This window comes from Herpailurus yagouaroundi, unplaced genomic scaffold (assembly GCF_014898765.1).
Source record: "Herpailurus yagouaroundi ecotype Mexico unplaced genomic scaffold, PumYag 163, whole genome shotgun sequence".
Taxonomy (NCBI): Eukaryota; Metazoa; Chordata; class Mammalia; order Carnivora; family Felidae; genus Herpailurus; species Herpailurus yagouaroundi.
The window spans coordinates 51518085-51544096 of NW_024412404.1; the positions used below are offsets into that span (position 1 = coordinate 51518085).

At 38.9% G+C, this 26012-nt stretch overlaps 1 protein-coding gene across 6 annotated transcripts in view; it reads left to right on the plus strand.

The window, feature by feature from the left end:
• TDRD1 (tudor domain containing 1) overlaps window positions 1-26012 on the plus strand; it is a 49717-nt gene that overhangs the window by 4662 nt on the left and 19043 nt on the right. For 5 of the 6 annotated variants that reach the window (XM_040486509.1, XM_040486510.1, XM_040486511.1 and 2 more), the window contains exons 2-15: window positions 3546-3876; window positions 6342-6391; window positions 13250-13394; window positions 15727-15832; window positions 16557-16620; window positions 17577-17681; window positions 17908-18090; window positions 18603-18746; window positions 19516-19687; window positions 20763-20849; window positions 22719-22886; window positions 23008-23115; window positions 23966-24136; window positions 25734-25976. In XM_040486509.1, coding sequence (XP_040342443.1) covers window positions 3546-3876; window positions 6342-6391; window positions 13250-13394; window positions 15727-15832; window positions 16557-16620; window positions 17577-17681; window positions 17908-18090; window positions 18603-18746; window positions 19516-19687; window positions 20763-20849; window positions 22719-22886; window positions 23008-23115; window positions 23966-24136; window positions 25734-25976 — 2077 coding nt within the window. The remainder of the gene's footprint in view (window positions 1-3545; window positions 3877-6341; window positions 6392-13249; window positions 13395-15726; window positions 15833-16556; window positions 16621-17576; window positions 17682-17907; window positions 18091-18602; window positions 18747-19515; window positions 19688-20762; window positions 20850-22718; window positions 22887-23007; window positions 23116-23965; window positions 24137-25733; window positions 25977-26012) is intronic. The other variant, XM_040486514.1, reaches the window with a different exon arrangement.

The following is a 26012-nucleotide window of genomic DNA, read 5'->3' on the forward strand; positions in this document are numbered from 1 at the left end:
CCCCCCCCCCGCCATGTTCTGTCTCTCTCTCAAAAATAAACATTAAAAGAATTTAAGAATACATTGATATCTTAAGAATGTATACTTAGAGACATACATACGTGTACATATGTGTATGTATGTATGTATATTCAAATTGTCTCCCAGTAAGAACATATTACTTTATATTCCCTGCAGTAATGAGTGTCCTTTTTAATCACGCTCATGCTGGGTAGAAAATAAGTTACTTAATTTCAATTTTTGTTTTTTATTACAAATGAGGTTGAATGTTTTTACCCCTATGTTTATCAACCAGTCTTCATCTTTTATGCATTCTGTTCATGACTTTTGCTCACATGTTTTATTGGTATCTATCAATTGTGCTGCAAATAACAGAAAACTCATGGGTTTATTTGATGCCATAGCAAGTCTATGCATAGATCAGAGCTGACGAACTGACTCCAGGTTACCGCCAGAGACCCCAGGTGCTCTGCCTTTCCAGCTCTACGAACCTTAGAGTGTGTGTTCTTCCTTGTGCTTATTTAAGCTTCCTGATTGCGTTATAGGAAGAAAGGGGTGAAGGATCCTGCTATCCAAACCTGTCCATGTTCATCAAGAAAGGACAGAGCTTTCTGGGAAGTTCTCCTCAGGAGGATTGATTATGGCCAGTGTTGTCTCTAGTGCCAACTGACAAATCAGAGGTAGAAGATGGCCTTTCTGGGTCAATCACAGTGTCTGCTACAGTATCCGAATGTTTTTACTATTTATCACATTTTTAAAAATTTTGGTGTTGAATTTTTCACCTATGTGTTCATCTTTATTTCCTGGCCTCTTTGCTATTTCTTGTAAGTTTTTGTTTTATAGAGTCATGTTTGCTATCAGTTTCTTCGTGATATTTTACCACTTTTAAACAAAAAGCCCCAGAACCCTTCATCTTCTAATGTAGTTGTTGTAGGCTGATTCCCTGGGAAATAAAACCTGAGATGGAGGTTTGTGTACTGTGATGAGTGAACATGGCATTAGTGTTTCTGGAGTTCGTTGGGGTGGCCTTTCTAGTGCAGTATATGCCCAGTATTGGAAAAATGAATGCTTTTGGTTGTATTCATCGTAGTATTTAAAATATCACCACTTGCTTTCTGTATCTTGACAACTGTCTAAGGCACTCGTGACATTTAAAAAAATTTTTTTTAATGTTTATTTTTTTCTGAGACAGAGCATGAGTAGAGGAGGGGCAGAGAGAGAGGGAGACACAGAATCTGAAGCGGGGTCCAGGCTCTGAGCTGTTAGCACAGAGCCCAACGTGGGGCTCGAACTCACAAACCGTGAGATCATGACCTGAGCCGAAGTCAGTTGCTCAACCGACTGAGCCACCCAGGCACCCCAGCACTCCCGATATTTTTGAAGTTGAGTTCTATTTTTATCGGCTATTAATATTAGTATTCCACTTTTTTTTTTGGTTGTTTGCATAGCATGTGTTTTAGTTCTGTTATTTACAGCATTGCTATATGATTTCGTTTTTATCTCTGCTGCTTATGCATAACATTTAGCTGGATCTTTTTCTCCCTAAGTCTTTTTCTCTTTTAATTGAGACTCAATCACTGATACTTGGATTTGGTTCTGTCACATTTGATGTTTTCTACTGACCATGCTTGAATTTTTTTTTTTCTGTTAGACTGAGATTTTTTCTTCAGTAATTTTATTTTTTTTCTTCAGTAATTTTAAATTCATGTATTGTTTTTGTTCTTCCAGTAGTTACCCTAATATGTTAATGCATTTTTTTAAATAAATTTATCCGTTTATTTTGAGAGAGCACATGTGGGAAGGGCAGAGAAAGAGAATCCCAAGCAGGCTTTGCACTGTCAGCATGGAACCCGATATGGGGATCGAACTCAGGAACCGTGAGATTATGACCTGAGCCGAAACCAGCAGTTGGACGCTTACCTGACTATGCCACCCACACACCCTGGGAAATGCACATTCTTTAAATTTCTTGTACAGAGTGTGTGGCATTACTTCGTATTCCTACCCTCACCCAGTTTCCCCTGGCAGTTACTTCTCTTTTGTAACACAGTGTCCACGGTATTTCTTTTTTTATTTTTATTTTAAAAAAAAAATTTTTTTTTTTAACATTTATTTATTTTTGGGACAGAGCATGAACGGGGGAGGGGCAGAGAGAGAGGGAGACACAGAATCGGAAACAGGCTCCAGGCTCCGAGCCATCAGCCCAGAGCCCGACGCGGGGCTCGAACTCACGGACCGCGAGATCGTGACCTGGCTGAAGTCGGATGCTTAACCGACTGCGCCACCCAGGCGCCCCTATCCACGGTATTTCTTACCGCGTCCAACTTTCTTCGGTGTAGGTGTGCTTTCCCTGGCAGCTGCAGGATCTCTCTCTGTGACTGCCTATCTGCAGGCCTTGTGTTAGGGATCTTTCCAGGATCTGGTCCTCAGAGAGTTCCCCACCTTTGAGTATGCCTGTGTGTTTCTTTTTATTTCATTTTTTTCTATCGTCATGGATTAGGCTAGGCCTAATTTAAAGCAGGAAATGAAATAGGCATTTTAGGACACCAGGAGGAGGACATTTCTGCTATTTCTTTATCTTCTATTTAAAACAATGTTAAGCAACATTTAGATGATACTCATACCAGTTTAATTTTTTGTGGCTTTTTTTTTTGAGCAGTTTTGGGACGATAGGCAGTTTTGCCTGAAGTCAGTAGACAAGCGGTGGTAACTCACTACACAAAGAAAAGTTGTTTGTCCACTTTTATTACTTCCCTTGGGCAGGACACTTAGTATTCTTTAAGAGTAAGAGAAAAACAACAAGCCAGCATAAGGTCTGGATGGAGGTTTTTCAGAGGCACGTTGCAACAATATGCTACCTTCTTTTCAGAGAAGGATGCACACAGATAATCCTGAAAAACAGTAGATACAAGTTACAGTTTATGGAAGCACAGCTGGAGATGATCAAAGCAGAGGCCTTGGGAAGAAAAACAGATCACATGGAGGTCAGCTGAAGCAAACTGAAGGATGGCTGGAAAGAAAGGAGCTAACCTGGGGGATGAGAGAGGCGGGGACGGAGGGGCGTGGCCATTGGGGAGCTGGGCTCAGCAGATACAAGGTCATACCATCTAAATAGGAGCCAGTAGAGGGATTCTCGAAAAGTAGGCACAATGACCCGATGAAAACAATGCCCTTTATTGTATTTCACCTTTAAGTTGCATGCACTGAGTTGGAAATATTTCTTTTAAAATGTGAAAGTTCTATCGTTTCAAAAGCTTTTTAAAGTAAGAAATGGTGTCGAACTCTGAGATTATTCTTGATGTCTCTTGAGTTGTTAGTTTTTTGTCTGTGGTTGAATTGTGTGAAACTTGGGAGTTTGTGCTTATCGATAGAGATTCGAATTGTTTTTTTTCTTTTGCCTTTAGGCCAGGCTGTGATATCACAGTTACCTCTGCTTTGGAATCATTCAGGAGCATTACCTGTTACATAAAAAGAAATCACCTGGGCCTACAATGCTTCTACTTTTGTAATTAAAAATTGCCTTGTAAATATGCTTCTTCCCGTAGACTTATGTGAATGTCGCATTGCCGCGTAGTATGATGTCAAGAAATCATTTGGAGGCATCTACTTATAAAATGACCGAGCCATTTAATTTTGAGAAAAATGAAAACAAGCTTCCACCATGTGATTCTTTAAGAAGTCCTGGAGGACATGCTAACCACCCTAACTTCCGGTTGAAAAGTCCAGAGAATGGAAATAAAAAGAACAATTTTTTGCTTTGTGAGCAAACCAAACAGTATTTGGCTAGTCAGGAAGACAATTCAGTGTCTTCAAACTCTAATAGCCTCAGCAGAGAGGTGACTGGATCCAAAGGAGACAGGAAAACGTTGCCAACAGGTAAGTGGAAACTACAGGTTTAATACTTCTTGATTCTGGTGGTTTCTTTGGCTTATCACAAGTATGTGATTACACGCCCATGGGCTATTAACAGAATAACGAAATGGCCACCTTGTAGTATTTGCATTTAAATATTAATCTAGAAGGAAAAACCAGGTGCCAAGTAGCTGCCTTTGACTAGATTCATCACAAAAAGGATTCCTGAGGAGAGAATGTCTATCTCCAGAGGAGCCCCTCCCACCCCCACAATTGAAGGACTAGGAGTGTAGAAAGGAAATACTGTACTCTGGCTTTTTATGGGAACTCTACAGATTGACCATATTTAAATTTTTTTTTTTCAACCTTTATTTATTTTTGGGATAGAGAGAGACAGAGCATGAATGGGGGAGGGGCAGAGAGAGAGGGAGACACAGAATGGGAAACAGGCTCCGGGCTCTGAGCCTTCAGCCCAGAGCCCGACGCGGGGCTCGAACTCACGGACCGCGAGATCGTGACCTGGCTGAAGTCGGCCGCTTAACCAACTGCGCCACCCAGGCGCCCCTGACCATATTTAAAAAATACTATGCAAATTGTATGCATACAAAAGCTCACAAAAATGTAGCCAGTACATTAAATTGTTTCATGAGGTGGTGTTTGTTTTTGTTTTTGTTTTGTTTTCCCCCTTTAGTCCTCAGTCCTAGAAACCTGGTTTTTAAGGAGGCTGGGCCCTGGATGAATGTGTATCAGATACGATCTTTTAATGTTATGGTGATGTAGTTCTGGCACGGGGGTTCCCAAGAGGTCAAAACTATTTTCTGAATCTCAAAAATCATTTGTTGCCTTTGTTGTGCCAACTTCACGCTGGTGCAAGAGCAAAGATGAGTAAACCAGTGGTGCTTGTTAGCTCCACGTAGGGACACCAGCCTGGGTTAGTGCTCACTGAGTTTTTCATCGGTATGCACTTGTAGTTAAGACAGACAAAGGTGGAAATGCCAGTTTTACTAAAGTACGTCCTTGACAAAGCAGTAAGAGTTATTACGAAATCTTGAACCTTGGGTACAGGTATTTGTAGTAACAAAATGGGAATTATTCCCAGCTTCTGCTTCATAACGAAGTATGAAGAGTGTGTGTGTGATTGAGTTCTGAGCTGTATGGAAACTTTTTTCTTTGAACATCATTTCTACTGGAAAAGAATGACAAACTCTGGTTATTCAGATCTAGAGATCTGGCGGTCTCAAAAATGAACAAAGTGAGCCTGTCGCTTCAAGGAATACACCTGACAGTATTTTGTTGCTAATGATAAAATTCGAGCTTTTAAGCAAAAATGAGAATTTCAGGAAGCTTGTATCTGCCACTCTGTGTGACAGCTTCTCAATACTTAGACTGTCCTCGTGAGATGCAGAGGGATGTTAACTAACACACGTGAAGTTTTCACTATTGTAAAATGAAATCGTCCACGTTTGGAAGATCTGCGTAACTCAGAGTTTCTCAGTCTTTTCCAAATGACCAGCGTGTGATGTTGCGAAGTCATGTATAGGTTAAACATGTATGAATGAATGTGCATTCATGAATCAAAGTGCAAACGTATAAATCCACTCAAGGTGCAAGATGAATCAGTGGATTTCGGTGTCACATTATGAAAAAGTTTTAGGTTCCACCTTGCAGCTACTCCTTAAACTACCTACCCCTTGAGTTTTGCCATGATATTAAAGGAAAATATCCATAATTATCTGAGAAGGCCGTTAAATACTTCTCCTTTTTGTAACCATGTGTCTGTGAGAGGCCAGGTTTTCTTTATATGCTTCAGTCAAAGCAACATATCACAGTGGATTGCAAAAGCAGATGTGAGTCTATCATTAAACCAAACGTTAAAGATGGGTGCAAAGATGTAAAACAGTGCTACCCATAATTTTGTTTTTGCTTTAGAAAATGTATTTGCTTTAAAAATAAAAACAACCATGTCTACATGTAATAATTTATGTTTAAATATTTTTAATTTTAAAAGTTTAAAATTTCTAATTTTAATTTTTTTTTTTTTAACATTTTTTTAAATTAGGTAAGCTTTAATTTTAAATTAAGTAAGCCCCAGTGTGGGGCTTCAGCTCACAACCCTGGGATCAAGAGTCACATGCTTTATTGATTGAACCAGCCAGGCGCCCCTTAATTTCTAGTATTAGTAAATATTGACAGACATGAGCCATATAAACAAAATCTCTTTGAGGTTCTCAGTAATTTCTAAGTGTGTAAATGAGTCTGGTGTTCAAAAATGTCTGAGAACTGCTGCCTTAGTGAATTGAGAAAAGTTCACAGTAAGAAGATTGGTATTTAAGGAAGTTTCAGCCAAATCCTTTATCATTAGGAGAAAGTAGGATTGTTTAGTGTACCTTTAAGGCTATTATGGTATAATTTTATTTGAATATCTAATTATGGTATTGTACATTTCTAGGAACAAAGTAATATTTGGCTTTTATGTTTTCCCTCTCTAGGAAACTCAGTGTCACCATTAAATGTTGCAAACAATTCACCACCCAGAGAAGTAAGTAGTAGGGTGATGTGTCAGGACTTATTTTTTTTTTTCCTTTCTGTTTTGTGTTTTTGTTTGGGTAAAAGATTCTAAACATACTTTGTATTGTGTTAATGAAGAATTATTCAGTTTTCAGGTATTAGTCAAGGTCGAGCTTCCATTTCTTTAACCTAGTACCTGTTTTTGTTTTAATTATTTTTTTAATGTTTATTTTTGAGAGAGAGAGAGGGTACAAGCAGGGGAGGAGCCGAGAGAAAGGGAGACACAGAATCCAAAGCAGGCTCCAGGCTCTGAGCTGTCAGCACAGAGCCCGACACGGAGCTCTGACTCAACAAACAGTGAGATCATCACCCAAGCCAAAGTCGGACGCTCAACCGACTGAGCCACCCAGGCACCCCTAACCTAGTACCTTTTAAAAACAATTCTTTCTTTTTAGGTAATTGTAGATTACCATGCAATTGTAAATGCAACTCAGCAGTTGACGTGCAGAAATAATACAGATCCTGTGTAGCTGTTTCCCCGTTTTTCCCTGTGGTAACTTGCTAACTTGCTGCAGAACTTTGTATAATATGACAACCAGGAGATTGACAGTGATAGAGTCAGGATACAGAACATTTCCATCATTCCCTTGCATGCTTTTTTTATGGTCCTATCCATTTCGCTCTTGCCCTTACCACTTCCTTAATCCATGGAAGCCACTAAATCTAATCTACATCCACAGTTTTGTCATTTCAAGGATGTTGTATAAATGGAGTCCTACAGTATGTAACCTCTTGGGATTGGGTATTTTCACTCAGCATAATTCTCTGGAGATTCATCTAGGCTGTTGTATCCATAATTCTGTTTTTATTGCTGAGTAGTAGTTCATGGTTTAACATTCACATGTTGAAGTACATCTGTATTGTTTCCAGTTTTTGACTCTTCCAGCTAAAACTGTTCTAAATATTCACATGCAAGGTTTATGTGAACATAAGCTTTTTGTTTTTGTTTCTTTTTGCTCTGGGACAAAGGCCCAGGAGTATAATTTCTGGATCATACAGTATCACATATTTAAGAAACTACTAAAGTGTTTTCTAGCATAGCTATACCATTGTATGTTTGCACTGAGAAAATCTGCATCCAGCATCACCACCAGAATTTGGCGGTGGTTGTATTTTTATCGCCCCCATTCTCATAGGTATGTGGTGATATTTCATCGTGATTTTGTGCTCCCCCTAATGGCTAATGATAAACACCTTTTCACGTACGTATTTGCCATGTGTATATCCTTTTTGGTGAAATGTTTATTCATACCTTTTGTTCATTTTCTAATACGGATTGTTTATTTTTTTAACTGCTGAGTTTTGAAAGATCTTTATATATCCCAGATTCTAGTCTTTTGTCAAACTTGTGATTCACAAATGTTCTCTCCCAGTCTGTAGCTTGTCTTTTCATTCTCTTACTAGGGTGTTTAGCAGAGCAAAAGTTTTTAATTTTAATGATGTCCTGATCTATTTTTCCTTTTATGGATTATGCTTTTGGTGTCCAGTCTAGAAACTCTTGCTACTTGGGCTTCAGGAAAAAAAAATTTTTTTTTCCCAAAAAGTTTTATAGTTTTACATTTAGATTTGTGGTCCATTTTGAGTTAAAGTTGTGAGACTTAGGTCAAGGTTGATTTTTTTTTTTAATGTCTAATTTCTCTAGCCCTATTTGTTAAAAATGATGTATTTCCTTCACTGAATTGCTTTTGTACTTTTATCAAAAGTTAATTGGGCATATTTGTGTGGGTCTATTCTGGATTTTCTCTTGTTTTCCATTGACCTATCTATATATTTCTCCCACAATAGCATACAGTACTGGAGCTATGTAGTAAGTCTTGAAGTTGGGTACTGTGATTCCTCCCACTTTTTTTTTTTTTTTAATGTTTATTTATTTTGAGAGAGATCGACAGAGCACAAGCGGGGGAGGTGCAGAGAGAGGAGGAAACAGAATCTGAAACAGGCTCCAGGCTCTGAGCTGTCTGCACAGACACTTAACCGACTGAGCCACTCACGCGTCCCCCCGCCCCACGCTTTTTTTTTTCATGATTGTTTTAGCTTGTATGTAGCTCATATGCTTTCCAATATACATTCTAGGATAATCTTGTCCATATCTGCAAAAAGTCTTGCTGAGATTTTGATAGGAATTGTATTAAACCTGTATATCAATTTAAGGATTATGGGTATCTGTGTTGTGTTGAATCTTCCAGTCCATGAATATAATCTCTCTCTTCATTTTTACTTAGATCTTTGATTTCTTTCATTTCGTAGTTTTCAGCTTATAAGTTCTGTGCACATGTTATTATATTTACACCTAGGTGGTTTTTTTTAGTGATTGTAAATGCTGTTATATTTTTTATTTCCATGTGTTGTCATGTTTGTGGCTAATATATATAAATATGGTTTTGCATGTTTCTCTTGTATCCTGTGACTTTGCTGAAGTCACTTTAGGGATTTTTTTTTTTTTTTAGACATACTTTGGTATTTTCTATATAGGCAATTTTATCTTCTGCAAAGAGGAACAGTTTTATTTCTTTTCAATATATGTGCTTTATATTTCCTTTTTTTTTTTTTTTTTTGCTTTATTGCACTGGCTGGAACTTCTAACCCTGTGTTGAATAAGAGTGGGGACAATGGATATCTTGCTTTATTTCCAAACTCCGTGGGAAAGCATTGAGTCTTTCACTATTAAGTGTAATGTTAGCTGTAGGCTTTTTGTAGATGAGCCTTATCAAGTTGGTGAAATTTTCTATTTCTACTTTTTTGATGGTTTTTATTGTGAATCAGTGTTGAGTTTTTATTTTTTTTTAATGTTTATTTGTGAGACAGACAGACAGACATAGAGGATCCAAAGCAGGGCTTCGGAGGGAGACAGAGGATCTTATGTAGGCCCGAACTCAGGAGCCAGGAGATCATGACCTGAGCCAAAGTTGGACACTTAACTGACTGAGCCACCCAGGTGCCCTGGTGTGGAGTTTTTCTAAATGCTTTTTCTTCATTCATTGATAATTGATCCTTTAGACTGTTAATTTGGTGGCTTTCGTTGATGTTTTAAAATATTCTTTGGGGCACCTGGGTGTCTCAGTTAAACATCTGGCTCTTGATTTTGGCTCAGGTCACGATCTCATGATGGGTCATGATGTGGGTCATGAGATTGAGCCCCGCGTTGGGCTGGGCACTGGGCATGGATCCTGCTTAAGACTGTGTCTCTCCCCCTCTGCCACTCCTCTTCATGTGTGTGTGTGCTTGCGTGCTGTCTGTCTTCCTCTCAAAAAAAGAAATAAACGTAACCAGCCTTACATCTCTGGAATAAACTCCACTTTGTCATGGTGTATAATTATTTTTATATATTGCTGAATTACATCTGGTATCATTTTGAGAAGGATTTTTACATCTGTTTTTATGAGCAATGTTTGTAATTTTCTCTTTTTTACTGTCTTTGTATGGTTGGGGAGCAAAGGGAATATTAACTTTCTGAAAAAGAGGTTGTATAGGACTGGTGTTAATTTTTTAAACATTTGGTAGTATTTGCCAGTGAAAACCAGGTAAGTATGAAGATTTATTTTTTAGGAGTTTTAAAATTATTTCAGTTTATTTAATATTTGTAAGACTATTCAAATTATGTCCTATTGTGGTGATTTGTGATTTGCGAGGAATTGGTCCATTTTGTCTACATCATGAGATCTATATGTGTAGAGTTCAAAGTATTTCACTATCATATTTGTCTTCATGGTCTATAGTAAGATACACATTGTTTCATTCCTGATACTGATCATTTCTGTCTTGTTTAGTTTTCAAACAGTCTTGCGAGATCAATTTTATTGATCTTTTCAAAGAACCAGGTTTAGTTTCATTGATTTTTCTCCCAAGTTTTTATTTTTAATTTCATTGGTTTCTGTTTTTGTCTGTATTGTTTCCTTCTGTTTGCTTTGAGCATTATTTTTCTTAGTTTTTAGGTTCTTAAGATGGGAATTTAGATTATTGATTTAAGACTTTTCCTCTTTTCTAACGTGTGAACTTAGTGCTATAAATTTCCCTCTTGGCAATGCTTTAACTGTGTCCTACAAATTTTGATTTGTCATATTTTCTTTTTTTTCAGCATTTTTTATTTCCTTTGAGACTTCTTCTTTGACTAATGAGTTCTTTAGAAGTGTATTGTTTAATTTTCAAATATTGGCAGATTATTTGTTACTGCTACTTCAAATTTGAGCCCACTTTGGTTGAAAACCATCCTCTGTATGTCTTAAAATCTTTTGTTTGTTTTATGGCCCAGTATATGGTCTTAGTATACGTTCTGTTAGCATTTGAAAACAATGTCCATTCTGCTGTGGTTGGGCAGAATGATCTATAAATGTATAACAGAATCTGTTGGTTGTTGGTGATCTTGAGTTCTTCTGTTTCTTACTGATCTTCTGTCTAGTTCTATTCCTTGTTGAGGGAGGGATGTTAAAGTTCTGATGATCTGTTTTCAGTTTAGTTTTGCTTCACAAATGCTTCTATTCTAGAAGTCTGTTGTACTTACTGTATTTTTGTTTAATATGTTCTTCCTCCTCTTTTGTTCCAGCATTCTTTCCTTTATCATTTCCTTTATGTTTAGAGAACTTCCTTTAGCCAGCCATTCTTATAGGATAGGTCTGCTGGTGACAAATTCTTAGTTCTCTTTCACTCAAGAATGTCTTGATTTCTTCTTTTCTGCAGGATATTTTTCCTAGATAAGTTTCTCAGCTAATGGTTCTTTCAGCACTTGAGAAATGTGCTATTTCCTTCTGTTCTCCTGGTATCTGATGAGAAATCTATTCTCATCCGAATTATTTTTTCCCCATAGGTAAGATGTGCTTTCCCTCTCTCTGCTAAGCTTTTTTGTCTTTAGGTTGAAGAATTTGACTAAGATGTGTCTTTGTGTGGATTTTTTTGATTTGGCTTGGAATTTGCTCACCCTCTTGATTTTGTTGATTTTTATCTTTTGCCAAATTATGTGACTTTGGGGCATTTTTTTTATTTGAGAACTTCTTCAGTTCTAATTGTTTATTTTTGAGAGAGAGTTGGGGGGGGGCAGGCAGAGAGAGAGGGAGACAGAATCTGAAGCAGGTTCCAGGCTGTGAGCTGTCAGCACAGAGCCAGACCTGGGGCTCAAACCCACAAACTGTGATCATGACCTGAGCTGAAGTCAGATGCTTAACTGACTGAGCCACCCAGGCATCCCAGGACTTCTTCAGTTCTGCCTTCTTTCTCCTGTGACTCTGAAGACATGAATGTTAAATATTTTGTCATAGTTCCATAGGTCTTTGAGACTCCGTTAATTTAGTTTTTTTTTCTCCACTAGGTTTTTCCTCTGATGTTCAAATTAGGCATTTTCTATTGTTCAGTCTTCAAGTTTACGGATTCTTTCCTCTGTCCCCTCCATTCTGCTAATTGCATTTAAAATATTTCTTCTTTTACTCTTCATTTGTAGAACTTCCATTTGGTTCTTCTTTATATTTTCCATTTCTTTGCTGAGACTCTTTTCATTTTTTTCAAGTGTGCTCATAATTGCTTATTACTTATGACTGCTATAAAATCTTTGTCAAATAGGGGTGCCTGGGTGGTTCAGTTGGTTAAGCATCTGACTTCGGCTCAGGTCATGATCTCATAGTTTGTGAGTTTGAGCCCAGCATCGGGCTGTGTGCTGACAGCTCGGAGCCTGGAGCCTCCTTGGGATTCTGTGTCTCCCTCTCTCTGTGCCCCTCGCCTGCTGACAGTCTGTCTGTCTCTGTCTCTCAGTAATAACTAAACGTTAAAAAAAATAAAAAAATCTTTGTCAAATAGACGTCTCTGTCATCTTGATGTTGACATCTTTTTTTTTTTTCCCCATTCAGTTGTGATTTTCCTGTTTTTTAGTATGGCAAGGTATTTTCTATTGAACCTGGCACATTGGGGCGTTATGTTAATGAAATGCCGTATCTTACTTAAACTTTGTTTTAGCTGGCTTCCTCTGACACAGAGGAAGGTGGGTGCTGCCAGGTGAGAGTAGATGTCCAGGTTCCCTACTCAACCTCTGACACTCAAGGGGATGCTCTTCCTTACTTCTGGGTGAGGGTGGGAGTTCCTGACTCCTCGTGGGCCTCATGGGATACCTCCTCCATGGCTGGGAGTGATGAGTGCCTCTTGACTGACATGGAAGTCAGGTAGAGTGGGGAGAGAGTAAGCGGGCCAGCGTGGGGAGTTGGAGGCAGTGGGAGAGTTTGGAGACCCTCGTCACTCTTGAGTGGTGATGAGAAGTCCTCATTGTCCACAAGGCCTTCTCTTCCACTTCCCCAATAATGGTGGTGAGGGGGAGAACTCGTACCTGCCGGGTGGAAGTCCAGGTTCCCCATGTGGTCTTCATGGGGAGACCCCAGGGATGAAGTGCCAGCTCCCTACCCTAGAACAGGGCCACAGCTTTTTTCCGTGGTGTTTGTTTAGGGTAGAGCAGTTATTGATGAACGTTTTCTGTATTGCTGTGCTGCCTGTTTCCTGGTCATTTGGTTAAAGAGAGCAGACTTTTTGTTGGGGCTTTTATTGTTTGTACCATTTGGCGTTTCTGGGTTGCTGGTTTCTCCAGCACCCTGTCTGGGGTGTATGAGAGAAAAGGAAAACTCAAGAAACTCGTTGCCTTGTTCTCTGGGTCCCAAGTTTCCTAGCCTGTCTGCTGCTTTCTGTCAAAGTCAGCTTATGTTTATTTACATAAACGTCCAGGGTTTTTTAGTTGGACTTAATGGGAGGAATAGGGAAAAGTACATCTACCTTACTTTCTCAGAAGAGGAAATCCCAAATACAGTATTAAAAAAAAAAAGTACTACCAAGTTTTAATATTGCTATTCTCTTCTCTTAATAGAAGCCTAGCAATAATGTGCCTCCTGCAAAGTCAAAAAAAATGCACAAGTTGGTTGGGAATTCCTTGTCCATAAATAATTCAGCACTCTTCAGATCCTTAGGACCTCCTTTTCGATCAACAACTTGCCATCGATGTGGCCTGTTTGGTAAGCATATTTCCCTCTGGTGTCTGGATTATTTTTTCACACATTTGAAAACAATATATATTATTTTAGAGAGCAGAAGCAAGGGAGAGGGGTGGGGAGTGGGAGAGAGAGAGACAGAGCATGAATGAATCTTAAGCAGGCTCCACGCTAAGCACATTGCCTGGTGTGGGGCTCAATGTCATGTGCTCTACATCTAAACTGATCACTTCATGACCTGGGCCGAAATCAAGAGTTGGACGCTCAACCGACTGAGCCACCTAGGTGCCCCTGAAAAATATTTTTATTATGGAAAGTTTAAAATTTATTAAATGTAAACAGTAGTGTGTGTGTGTGTGTGTGTGTGTGTGTGTGTGTGTACGTACCGTATACACATCTCACCTTTGGCAGCTACCAACATCTTAAAGTTCTTGTTTGTCCGTACCTTTGCACTCTTGACACTTCTTCACCTGTTATTTTCTGTAGTTTGGTTTGTGATAATATTGACATGCAGAGACTCAGACCCTATCAAGATACAGAATATTTCTGTCTTCTTAGAACGTTCCCTCATCATCCCTTCCAGCCTCTGTACTGCTAGAGGCAACCACAGTTGTTCTTGCACCATAAAGTAGTTTTCCAGCTTGTGAATTTCGTATAAATGGAATCTTACAGTATTGACTCCTCTGTGTAAAGCTTTTTTTTCATTTAGAATAATATTTTTCAGATTAATCTATGTTCTTTGTAATTTTTGTTAAGTAGTATTTGTATGATTATATCACTGGATTGCTTGTGTTTAGCTTTGGCTGTTACGAATAGAACGGTCTACATATTTTTGCACAAGTCCTTGTGTAAGCATAGGTTTTCATCTCTCTTGGGTACATACCTAGGAGTACAACTGCTAAGTCAAAGGGTAGGTATATGTTGAACTTTAGAGGAAACAGCCAAACCATTTTCCAAAGTAGGTGTTTCATTTTATGTTCCTAGTGGTACTGAATTCTGGTTGCTCCACATCTTTGTTATTTGGTGTTGTCAGTCTTTTCAATATTGGCCCTTTTCCTGGGTGTATAGAGGTATCTCATTGTGGTTTTACCTTGCATTTCCCCCATGATCAGTGAGCAGTATTTCATGTGCTTACTGGCTATTTGCATAGTTAGCTCCTTTGTGTTTTTTTCTCTCTCTTTTAGAGAAGAGGCATTCGAAGTCAGCCAGGTTTTATTGTTGTTTCGTAATGTGCTTTGTCTTGGTTTTTTAGATGACATTTTTTTTTCTGCCTGTATACTAATAGGATTTAAAAAATTTTTTTAATGTTTATTTATTTTGAGAGAATGAGCATGAATGGGGGAGGGGAAGAGAGGATGCCAAGCAGGCTCCGTGCCATCAGCACAGAGCCTGATGTGAGGCTTGAACTCATGAACCGTGAGATGATGACCCGAGCCAAAATCAAGAGTCAGATGCTTAACCGACTGCACCATCCAGGTGCCCCACTAATAGGATTTTTTAATACTTTATCTAAAAAACTTCCTGGGTTTTTCTGGGTGTGATTCTCTGGATTAGTTTTTGTTTTGTACTTTTTTAATGGCACAAGATAATAAGCCACATCAGTCTCTTTGCACAAGTATGTTCTTATGGCCACACATTTTCTGTTTCCTTTGATTGCTTTTTTAAAAACATGTATTCTAGGGGCGCCTGGGTGGCTCAGTCGGTTGGGCGGCCGATTTCGGCCCGGGTCATGATCTTGCCGTCCGTGAGTTCGAGCCCCGCGTTGGGCTCTGTGCTGACAGCTCGGAGCCTGGAGCCTGTTTCGGATTCTGTGTCTCCCTCTCTCTGACCCTCCCCCGTTCATGCTCTGTCTCTCTCTGTCTCAAAAATAAACAAACATTAAAAAAAATAAAAAAAAATGTATTCTGGGCTCTACTTTAGGAAGGTTAGTTATCTGCCTCTCATATTCATCTTTGCATTCCTATTTGCAATTTGAGAGGGATTTGAAAGTTTAATCTTAACACCTCATCATAAACAGCATAATCCTTTTCAAGTAATCTTTAAAAGAATTTTTAAAAAATAAAAGAGAGATAGAGTGCGAGTGGGGGACGGGCAAAGAGAAAGAGTCAGAAGCAGGCTCCAGGCTCCGAGCTGTCAGCACAGAGCCCGACACAGGGCTCAAATTCACGAACTGGGAGATCATGACCTGAGCCGAGGTCGGACACCTAACCGGCTGAGCCACCCGGGTGCCCCTCAGGTGATCTTGATGTGATTAATAGAATGTGTTTGATATGTCTGGTCTTTGAAAATGTCTTGCTCCCAGCAACAAATACTTGGAATAAACACTGGCGATGTGGTTGTGGGGTGTGTTCTGTAGGGTCGCTGAGGTGCTCACGGTGTAAGCAGACATACTACTGCTCCACAGCATGCCAGAGAAGGGACTGGTCAGCACACAGCATCGTGTGCAAACCCGTTCAGTACAAGTAAGCGCGATTTTCTTATTCATTAAAAGTAAGGTGGTTTTTTTTTTGTTTTGATAGTGTAATGATCAAATGAGGTAAGCAAGCAATAACTAGGTAGAAGTTACTTTTTATTGAAGTATAACATAAACATAAAAGCAAATCTGAAATGAACGGCTCTACAGACTTAGGACTGAGTTTTCATGAATATAATTTTATTAGATGGTACATATTCAGTTAGAACTTAAAGTGAGTTTGTGTTTGTAATGATGAAAGCTTTAGAATGCCTTACTTTTATGTAATCATGTATTCTTTCCTGAATTTTGATGAGGTAGAGCTCTCACAGTGTCTCTCGAATTGTGATTTTAAAATACAAAAATCCTACTGGCATGGTATTTACCAGTTTGCAAAGCAGTTTCCATCTATGACCTCATTTGATCCTCGAAACTGTTGAGGTCGTGTGAGGATTATCTCCATTTTGCAGATAGGGAAGCTGGGACTTGGGAGATCGTGGCTGTATATATCCCTTTTAATTAGGTGGCTTTGAAAGAGGCGGCAAGCCCACGTACAGGGTAAACCATTTCATAGCCAGCCTTGGACTGTTTTGCTTTGTTACTACTGTGATTCTCTCTGGAAGAAGCTGTTTTTCCCTTTCTGGATTCTATTGATTGAGCATTTAACATCGTTGTGGCCCCTACTCTTAATTGGCTCTGTACTAGAAGTATTATAATCAGCTGCTTTATTTCAGTTTCTACAAACGTGAAGATAGTAAATCACCTTTTGAAACTAAGAACATGGAAGTGAAAAATGAGGTATGATAAACCTTTTGCCTTTAGAGTAAACTTTGAATGACTTTTATTGAATTAAGAGGACTTAAGCTGAATAAAATACTTACCCCTTATTTCTACATTTCACCAGTGTTTATTTCTAAGTGATCTCCACTCACAGTGAGGCACCAAGGGGCTTGAACCCATGACCCTGAGATCAAGAGTCATGTGTTCTATTGGCTGAGCTTGCCAGGTGCCCTGCACCAGTGTTTATTTAAAAACAATTTCTTGTTGAATAAATCTGTACACCTTAACGATCAATTGGGTGACTGTTGGGGGTCTTTGAGCATTGTGTGTGCCTGGCTCTTTTCCCCAAAGGACTTGAGAAATGCTGTGTCTCAGTGTAACTTCATTGAACTCTTGAGAGAGCCCCTTCTTCTGTAATCCCTGCAGGCACATGTTCTCTGGCTTTGTGTAACAGCATCCTAATACAGGGCTCTGTGACCAAAGGAGCATTTTTTCTGTAATACTACTCTTCCATTTAGATAACTCTATGGGCTAAATCATTCATAATCTGAAAAATACTAACAGTGTCCAGCTCATGTCAACAGATAATTTTTAGCCTTCTCTAGCTGGTCCTAGCTTCTACTTAAAAAAAATAAATAAATAAATCTGACTTCCTCAAATAATCATTGCTATAAAATGCTAGCAAGTACAAACTTAAAACGCTAAGCCCCTCTTTTTATTTCATAAACACAACATTATCATCACCATTATGGCCTGATTCTTAAGTGATCCCAGTGCTTTGTACACTGCCTGTAGACAATGGGTTTTATTGGCTCTTGAAAGTACATGCTATTTCTCTACTTTCTTGTTGAAGCCTAAGAGGCTATTTTTGCCTCAATTCCAGCAAATAGTGGTCACGGTATCACTGAAACGTGTTTATGTAAATAACTCACTTTTTTTTTCTTTTTTTTTTTTTTATTTGTTTTTTAACCCAGTGTCACTACCCTCTTGGACTTACTAAAGAAATAGCCACTTGTGCTGATAAAATAATGTTTTCTGATTTGAGAAGTCTACAACTCAGGAAAACCATGGAGATAAAGGTATTTGTTTAATTTATATAGACAGACATCCAAAGAACTATAGCTTTTTGTTCCTTGTTTCCTATTTTCAGTTTGAGTTTATAAGATAGCTACAAAACATAACCGATGAAATTGGTAAGGATTGCAAAAACTGTAATACCTTTTTAAAAACTTCTTATAAAACTTTAAGAAATTCATATTTGCTTGTGTTCTCAGCGAGCTACTGCACCTTTTCTGTCTTTGAAAGGGTACAGTTACTGAATTCAAGCACCCGAGTGACTTTTATGTACAGTTATATTCTTCAGAAGTTTTGGAATACATGAACCAACTTTCCACGTGCTTAAAGGAAACCTATGCAAATGCGGTGCATGAAGAGGATTATATTCCTGTTAAGGGGGAAGTTTGTGTTGCCAAGTACACTGTTGACCAGGTAACCCGTGACGAAATGAATGATTTAAGATGATGTTTTAATTTACTTTGCTCATACAAACTCGACACCAGAGCTTTTAATAATGCATTTGGTGGCTTGACAAGAGGCTCTGGTCACACTCCTCTTTCTCTTCCTCGGTCAGTATTGCGGGTGTGTCGGGTGACCTCCTTCCTGCCCTTGCCCCCTCCAGCTCTGTTTACAGGCTCCTCAGTAGCCAGTTACAGACTGGCAGACTGTGAGTCCTGGATGGTGTTTATTTCTGCGGCGGAGGCATTAGTGTGTCTTAGTGTCTTGTGGGCTAGAATAACCCGGGAAGAGTTGTGCCTATTAAAGTCTCCTAAAAAGACAAATTTAGGGGTTTCTTAGCCAGATTCCTAGAAAATTAACCTACCAAGTGCCTCAGCAGACCAGTAGCCTTTCCTTTGTGTGTTCTGTAGATTGGCTGAGGGTTTTCAGGCGTAAGGTTATGAAACGCTGTTCTGAAGCAGGACGCCATTCTATTACACTTTCAGACCTGGAACAGAGTAATAATACGAGATGTTGATATGCTGCAGAAGAAGGCACAAGTCTTATATATTGATTATGGAAATGAAGAAATAATTCCAGTAAACAGAATTCACCAACTCAATAGAAACATCGACTTATTTCCTCCATGTGTGAGTCTTTTTCACTTTCTAAACTCCTAAGTGTCTCAGAGGAGCTCTTTTTAATATTTTGATGGGCACCGTATTTGCTTGTTCTATACTGTGATTGTTATTGTTATTAGAAAAAAACACCTTCTAGAATATTTTTCATCTTTTACCAAGTAGATAAACAATCATTGGCCTTCTTGGCTCCATTTAATAGGCCTTATTTACTTAAGTACTTAGATGAGAAACTTCACATTTTTAGGGACATCTATCTTATCCATCAGCTCTTTTAAAATGATTTTTTTTTTTTTTTTTTTTTTTTTTTGAGAGAGCACAAGCAGAGGAGGGGCAGAGGGCAGGGAGAGAGAGAATCTTTAGCAGTCTTCACGCCCAACACAGCCCCATCATGGGGGCTCGATCTCCTCACTGAGATCATGACCTGAGCCAAAATCAAGAGTTGGACACTTAACCAGCTGAGCCACTCCAGGGGCCCCTAAAATGATCATTTCTGTATTTATTACATTGTGTGATTGTGTGGAAGCAGCCTGAATTTATATGTATGTGAGGGATAATTATTATCCTTTCATGAATTTTTGAGCTTCAAGAAGTCCCAAAAGGGAAAGCACTGTGGGTTAGAGTACCACAAGAGACAAATAATTATAAAGTTGTTTATTTGGTTAGTTTTTGAAGATTTCCAGTATATTTTCAGCATGAATTATATTCACATTATTAATTAGAAAAAGTCATTTTCAAATAGTAACTTTTTTTTTTTAGTAACTTACATAAAATCTTTCAGGCCATAAAGTGCTTTGTGGCCAGTGTTACCCCAGCAGAGGGGAATTGGAGCAATGAATGTATCAAAACTATTAAATCACTGTTAATGGAGCAGTACTGCTCTATAAAGATTGTCGACATCTTAAAAGAAGAGGTAGTTACCTTTGCTGTGGATGTTATGCTGCCAAGTTCAGGTAAGATCTAAGTCTTCTTTTTTAGATGGAGCACTTAATATGTTATTTAGTCTTTACTTGTTGCACAGAGAAGAAATAAAAACACGAAGTGAGGCCAAGTAGTAAGCTCCACTCGGAAGTCATTCGGGTTGTGATAAAAAGATGGCTTTGGCCCTGCTCTTGGGGTTGGCAGTTTGTCAAAGACCTGGTGCACGTTCCTAGAAATGGGTGGGCCAAAAAGCTACATCTATACTTAGTTTGGGGATAACTCTTTTACCCTTTTGATATAGCCATTATGATCTCTATTCATGATTTCTACTCATTTATTGGGAAAAAGTCAAGAATTTCTTTATGAATTTGTCCATGCTTGTGTCAGGAGTGCTTTTTCCTTGAACAACCTTCGCAGAACTGCATTGGTTTAGTATCGAGACTTTGAATGCCTAGTGTTTAAGTGGAATACTAAATGGAAACACCTTGGAATCCTGTCCTTCTGTGCTGGCTTTCTGTGTGTTTGAAAAGTGACTTCTCAAGTTATTACTCTTCTACTTTTAGAGATCCAGCGTCACTTGGTGACTTGGTAAAAAATTGACTTAATCCTGTTGTGAAATTAAGTATAAAATCTATTTTCTTTCTTTGCTGTGTATGTTAACAGCTTGGGCTTCTGGATGTTATTTTATGGAACTTGAAGTTCATATCACACTGGCTACCCTTGTTTTGGCTATACTTTATGTCTGAGAAAAAGTAGTCCTACTTTAACACTAAATTTATTTTTTCTCCTAAATGGTGGCCATACTAAGCATACCAGTGAGGTGGTAACTAAATCTTTCATGTTATCCAGAATTTTGAAGTGAAATACTTTCATTAGATTTTCTGCCAAGTGATGATGAGGATTTTGCCTCAATTTTTAAGGCTGAGCATTGGAAACTGTATTTTGCACTTAGAAATTGAGCTGGTAAGGAATATACCAGTGTATTAATAGCGATCATCTCTAGATCATTAGATCATCTCTAGGTGATTGTGACTCGTGTATTTATGCCTTTCTTCTAATACTTGCTGTAATATCTCAATGGAGGTACATTTTCTTAATCATTTTTAGGAAAACTCTTAGACGATGTGCTCATAGAAATGGGATATGGCTTGAAACCCAAAGGACAAAATTCTAAGAAACAGAGTGCAGATCCAGGTGAGTATACAGATTAATATTGAACAGTATAGTGACTCTGGGTACTGAAAAGTGTCTTCTCTACTGAACAAAAAAGGGCAGAGCTGTTGCAGTGTCAAATTTAATGGAAGTGATACACCATTCTTTGAACTTTATATAAAAGTGATGCTTTTTCATTCAGTGGTACATCCTGTCTAATTTTAGTTTACCCTGCCTGTTTTCCTTCCCTGTCTTCCAGATCAATCTTTGACATGATGGTTATCAGAAATTTTTAAAGTACTAGGGGCACTTGGGTGGCTCAGTCGGTTAAGTGTCCAACTTCGGCTCAGGCTATGATCTCACAGTTCGTGGGTTTGAGCCCCACGTCAGACTCTGTGCTGTCAGCCAGGAGCCTGGAGCATGCTTCATATTCTGTGTCTGTCTGTCTGTCTGTCTGTCTGTCTCTGCCCCTTCCCTGCACGCTTGCGCGTGTTCTCTCTCTCCCTCTCTCTCCCTCTCTCTCCCTCCCTCCCTCCCTCCCTCCCCCTCTCTCCCCCTCTCTCCCCTCCCAGTCTGTCTCAAAAATAAACATTAAAACAATTCTAGAAACTTTGAAGTACTAAATATGACACTTTGAGTTGAAGGGTTTTAGCTAAAATTTCCTTAGTTTAATTTTTCCTCCTTATTTGGTTATTCTAGAAATAATAAATAGGGATATAACATTCTGTTCTGGTAAGATGTTGTTTCTTAAGTTTTTACTACTTGTTTAATTATGTGTGTGGCTTTTCATTTAGTATAACAAGAGAACCAAGAAGATTTGCTATCAGCATTTTATTTTCTCATTGCTTAGTTTTATGTATTGTTTATTGCAGTGTTTTCGCCTTCACTTTGTTCCTTTACAAATTACTTTGGATGTGGACATACTTCATTGTCTCTTGCTCATTCACCCAGAGGTGATTGCCAGTTAATGGTGCTGTGATTGGATGCATCCTTTCATATACACATATCGACTTATCTTTAAATCTACCTTATCCCTGCCTCCTGTCCTTTGCCAAGTCTTTATTGATGGTTCTTTCTAAATATTGTTTGTATATGACTTTTTTTTTTAATCTTTTTTTCTTTTTTTCTAGCTCAGGAATCCTTACTATTTGTGGATAATTGCAACAACCTTGTGACTTTATCTTTTGTCTCCTGCCTGTATTCTTACAGTATTGCCCATATGATATCCCCAAAACACAAGTGTTGGCGTGCCAGCTCTGCTGAAAAGTTTTCAGTAATTCTTTGCCATCTGGAGGAGAAAACCAAACACTTTATTGGTCTAATGATTGAAACCATAAGTGTTGGTGGTAGTTTAGGGGGAGTATAGAGTGAGGAAAAAATAGGGAGATTGATCTGGGGCCTGCAACATCAAGTGAGAAACCACAATGGGATGGGTGGATAGAGGATGGGGAAGAAATTGCCAGAGCAATAGGAGGGTGAAGGCTTCTAGGAGGGAGTCGTCAGTAATAACGTTAAGTGTTGCATGGGTATCCAGGGGAAGGAACAAACATCTTTTGGGCAGTATTTGCTTCACTGAGGAACTGTGGAGGTACATCATGGAGGGTGTTCTGTGATTAGTACAGACACCTAGAGAAGAGATTATAAAATGGTGTGATAGAGGATATGCACGCAAATGCCGTGGGAGCACCTAGGAAGGACACCTAACCCAGATTCGGAGGGAAGCCTTTTCAACGTGACGGCACACTGAGCAGGAAATAATCAGGTTGCTGGGGGATTGGGAGTGTGTCCTGGGAAAGAAGAGTGGCATGTGTTAAGGCCTGGAGGTGTTGGAAGGAGCCTGATTGGGCCTGAAAAACTGCAAAAATTAGATTAATGAAACCAAAATGCCTTGTTTTTCTGTTTTCTGTTAAGGTGATGTTGAAGATGTTGGAAAAATGACAGCTGAAAACAAAGTTGTTGTAGACAGAAGTGATCTGATCCCCAAAGTGTTAACTGTGAATGTAGGCGATGAGTTCTGTGGTGTGGTTGCCCACATTCAGACTCCAGAAGACTTCTTTTGTCAACAGCTACAAAGTGGACGTAAGCAAATTTTCTTGATTGTCCTATCAATATAACCCACTTCAAGAGACTCAACATGCGAAAATGAAGATAATGTGTAGGTTTGTATTTCTTTTGTTTAAGATGTGATCTATATCTACAGATAAGCTTGCTGAACTTCAGGCGTCCCTTAGTGAGTACTGTGGTCAAGTGCCTCCACGCTCAGATTTTTATCCAACCATTGGTGATATCTGTTGTGCACAGTTCTCAGGTGAGGAAAGAGTATTCCTGAATTTTTTTTTACTTACAATGAAGTAAAAAAAAAAAAACCCAAAACCCCAAACAATCTTCATTTTGCACTGTTTGGCTGCATTCACAGTTTGAGTATTAAAGTGCACCAGTCAGTTTTAAATACATCCAGTTAAATAGACTCATAGCGTGTGACGTAAGGGAGGAAGGCCTGTTGCAGTTGGGGGGGAGGGTGGTTGGTAAAGAAAGTTTTTATTGTTTTATCAGCCCTTTAGTTTTGGGGACTGGTGCAGATAACTGTATTTACATCCGTACATGAATGTGCAATCTCCCGGGATCACGTCTTTACCAGTTTTAGTGGGAGTTGCAGGAGGCCTAGAAGCATGGAGCTGTCACGGCACAGCTGTATTAAGTGGATTCGGTTCGTCTCTGCCGGAGGGGAGAGCCTAGCAGCCTTCCCGTAAACTGGTTGCTTGGTTGGTGGAGTCTGGTTGACTCCTACTGCCAGGTGTTGTAAAGTTAGCCCTGCTTGATGCTTAGCAAATTGTTTCTGCATTGATCAAGGCATCGTTGTGATTTCACACACAAGACTCTGTCCTGCAAGTTAACTGTCTATGGGGCAGATGAAGCGGTTGTAAGTGGTGGTAGCCCATGGAGTGAGTGAGGGGTCTAAGGCCTGCAGAAAGATGAGATTTTAGGGGTTTAAGGCTTCCAGTAGGCAGAAGTAGCACTGTTGACTCAACATACGTTGTTCCGTAAAGCTTGATACTGTATTAAAGCCTACAGATGGCCATCTCCGGATTTGGGAGGGAAAGTTTGTATTTATAGCTGTACTGGAAAATGATTTGAGACTGAGTCTCTCCTTTTTTCAGAGGATGATCAGTGGTACCGGGCCTCCGTTTTAGCTTATGCTTCTGAGCAGTCTGTACTGGTCGGATATGTAGATTATGGAAACTTTGAAGTCCTTAGTTTGACGAGACTTTGTCCCATAACTCCAAAGTTGTTGGAATTGCCAATGCAAGCTATAAAGTGTGTGCTGGCAGGTATGAAATTTTTATGGTCCCCATATTCTTAAAATAGCAAAACCCCTAAGAGCATTAGAAATGAAGTTAAACCAATGAGAAGATAAAAGAATGTGTTAAGATATAACTTCTCTTAATGAAAAAATAATCCTTAATAGAACATTTAGGAAATACACAGGACTACTTTGCTACCTCTAATAATATAAAATTTAATGTATCTATTATAATATTGAGTATTTTTGGTATTTATAGGGTCTGCATTATTGATATCATAGAAGTGGATTCATGACATAAAGTAGGGCAAAACCTGCTTATAGAAACAGTAAGAACATTGTGCTTAGAAATTACTGTATGTAGAGGCGCCTGGGTGGCTCAGTCATTTTAAGTGTCTGACTCTTCAGTTCAGCCTGGGTCATGATCTCACAGTCCTGAGATTGAGCCCTGTGTTGGGCTCCGTGCTGAGCCTAGAGCCTGCTTAAGATTCTCTTTCCCTCTCCCTCTGCCCCTCCCGTGGTCATGTGGGTGCTCGCCCTCTCTCGAAATAAATAAACATTAAGAAAAACTTGACTGTAAATATAATTTATCCCATCAAGAGCCGGGGCTTCTTTCCATGTTAATAAATTGGCTTCTTTATTCAAATGTACTGTAATTGAACTAGTATACGATTATCAGAAGGATATTTCCAAGTTCATGCTACGAGCAGTGTTCTTTTAACTGCATTTTGCAACCTATCCAAGAGCATTTCCTTGACATAGGTTGCAAATGTAGTTATGTTACAAGACACCTCCATAGGTGAAATGGAGGTGTTGGAGGTATGTTTCTTTTTGTATGATATATATTACGATTGTTTTCCAGAAAGGGTAGAAATAATTTACACACCTACCAGAAATATAGCGGGGAGCCCATTACTTCACAAATTGGTACACCAAGTAGACACTTCTGTATTTCATGCTGATAAGTTAAAATGAAATCATTTCAATTACTTTATTACCAGTGAGGCTGAACATATTTTCTTAAGTTACTTGCTCTTATTTTATGAAAAGACTGGGCATAACTCTGGGTTGTTAATTTGTAAGTGCCTTTGGAGTGAGTGATACAGATGTTTTTGTGTCGTTCTAAGGGACCATATTTCTTCCTGCATTGTTTTATACTTCCGTTTATGACTTTCTCAACTTATTGAGATATAATTTACATACCATAAAATTCTTGGTCTTAAGTACACAATTCAGTGATTTCTTAGTAAATTTACCGAGTTGTGTAGCCATCACCATAATCCACTTGTAGAAATTTCCATCACCCTGATGAGGTTTCTTGTGCCCATTGATAGTTATTCCTACCTCCCCAGGCGACCACTAGTCTAATTTCTGTCTTAGAGATTTGCTTTTCTGGACATTTCATATCAGTGGAATTATGTTTTGTTTACATAGAATTATAGCCATTTTCTCTTTGTAATTTTGCCTTCATTTTCATGGTTAGAAAATCCTTTTGCTCAGGTGGGACTTCCTGGGTCTGGTGTTTGTCAGATTCCTTAAGTTTAACTTTATGGAAATTGGGAGCTAAATTTCTAAATGCCTGTTATAAGAAATATTTTAACATTCCTTTAAAAATTATTTGTTAGGAGTAAAGCCATCATTAGGAATTTGGACTCCAGAAGCTATTAGTCTGATGAAAAAAATTGTACAGAACAAAATGATCACGGTGAAAGTGGCAGACAAGTTGGAAAATAGTTCCCTGGTGGAGCTTCTAGATAAATCTGTGACACCTCACATCAGTGTTACCCAAGTTCTCATAGATGCCGGCTTTGCTGTGGGGGAGACAGGGGTGCTGACGGATAAACCCAGCATCGTGAAAGAAGCCAGTGGTAAGTAAAATGTGTCCTTCATAATGCCCATGCTGG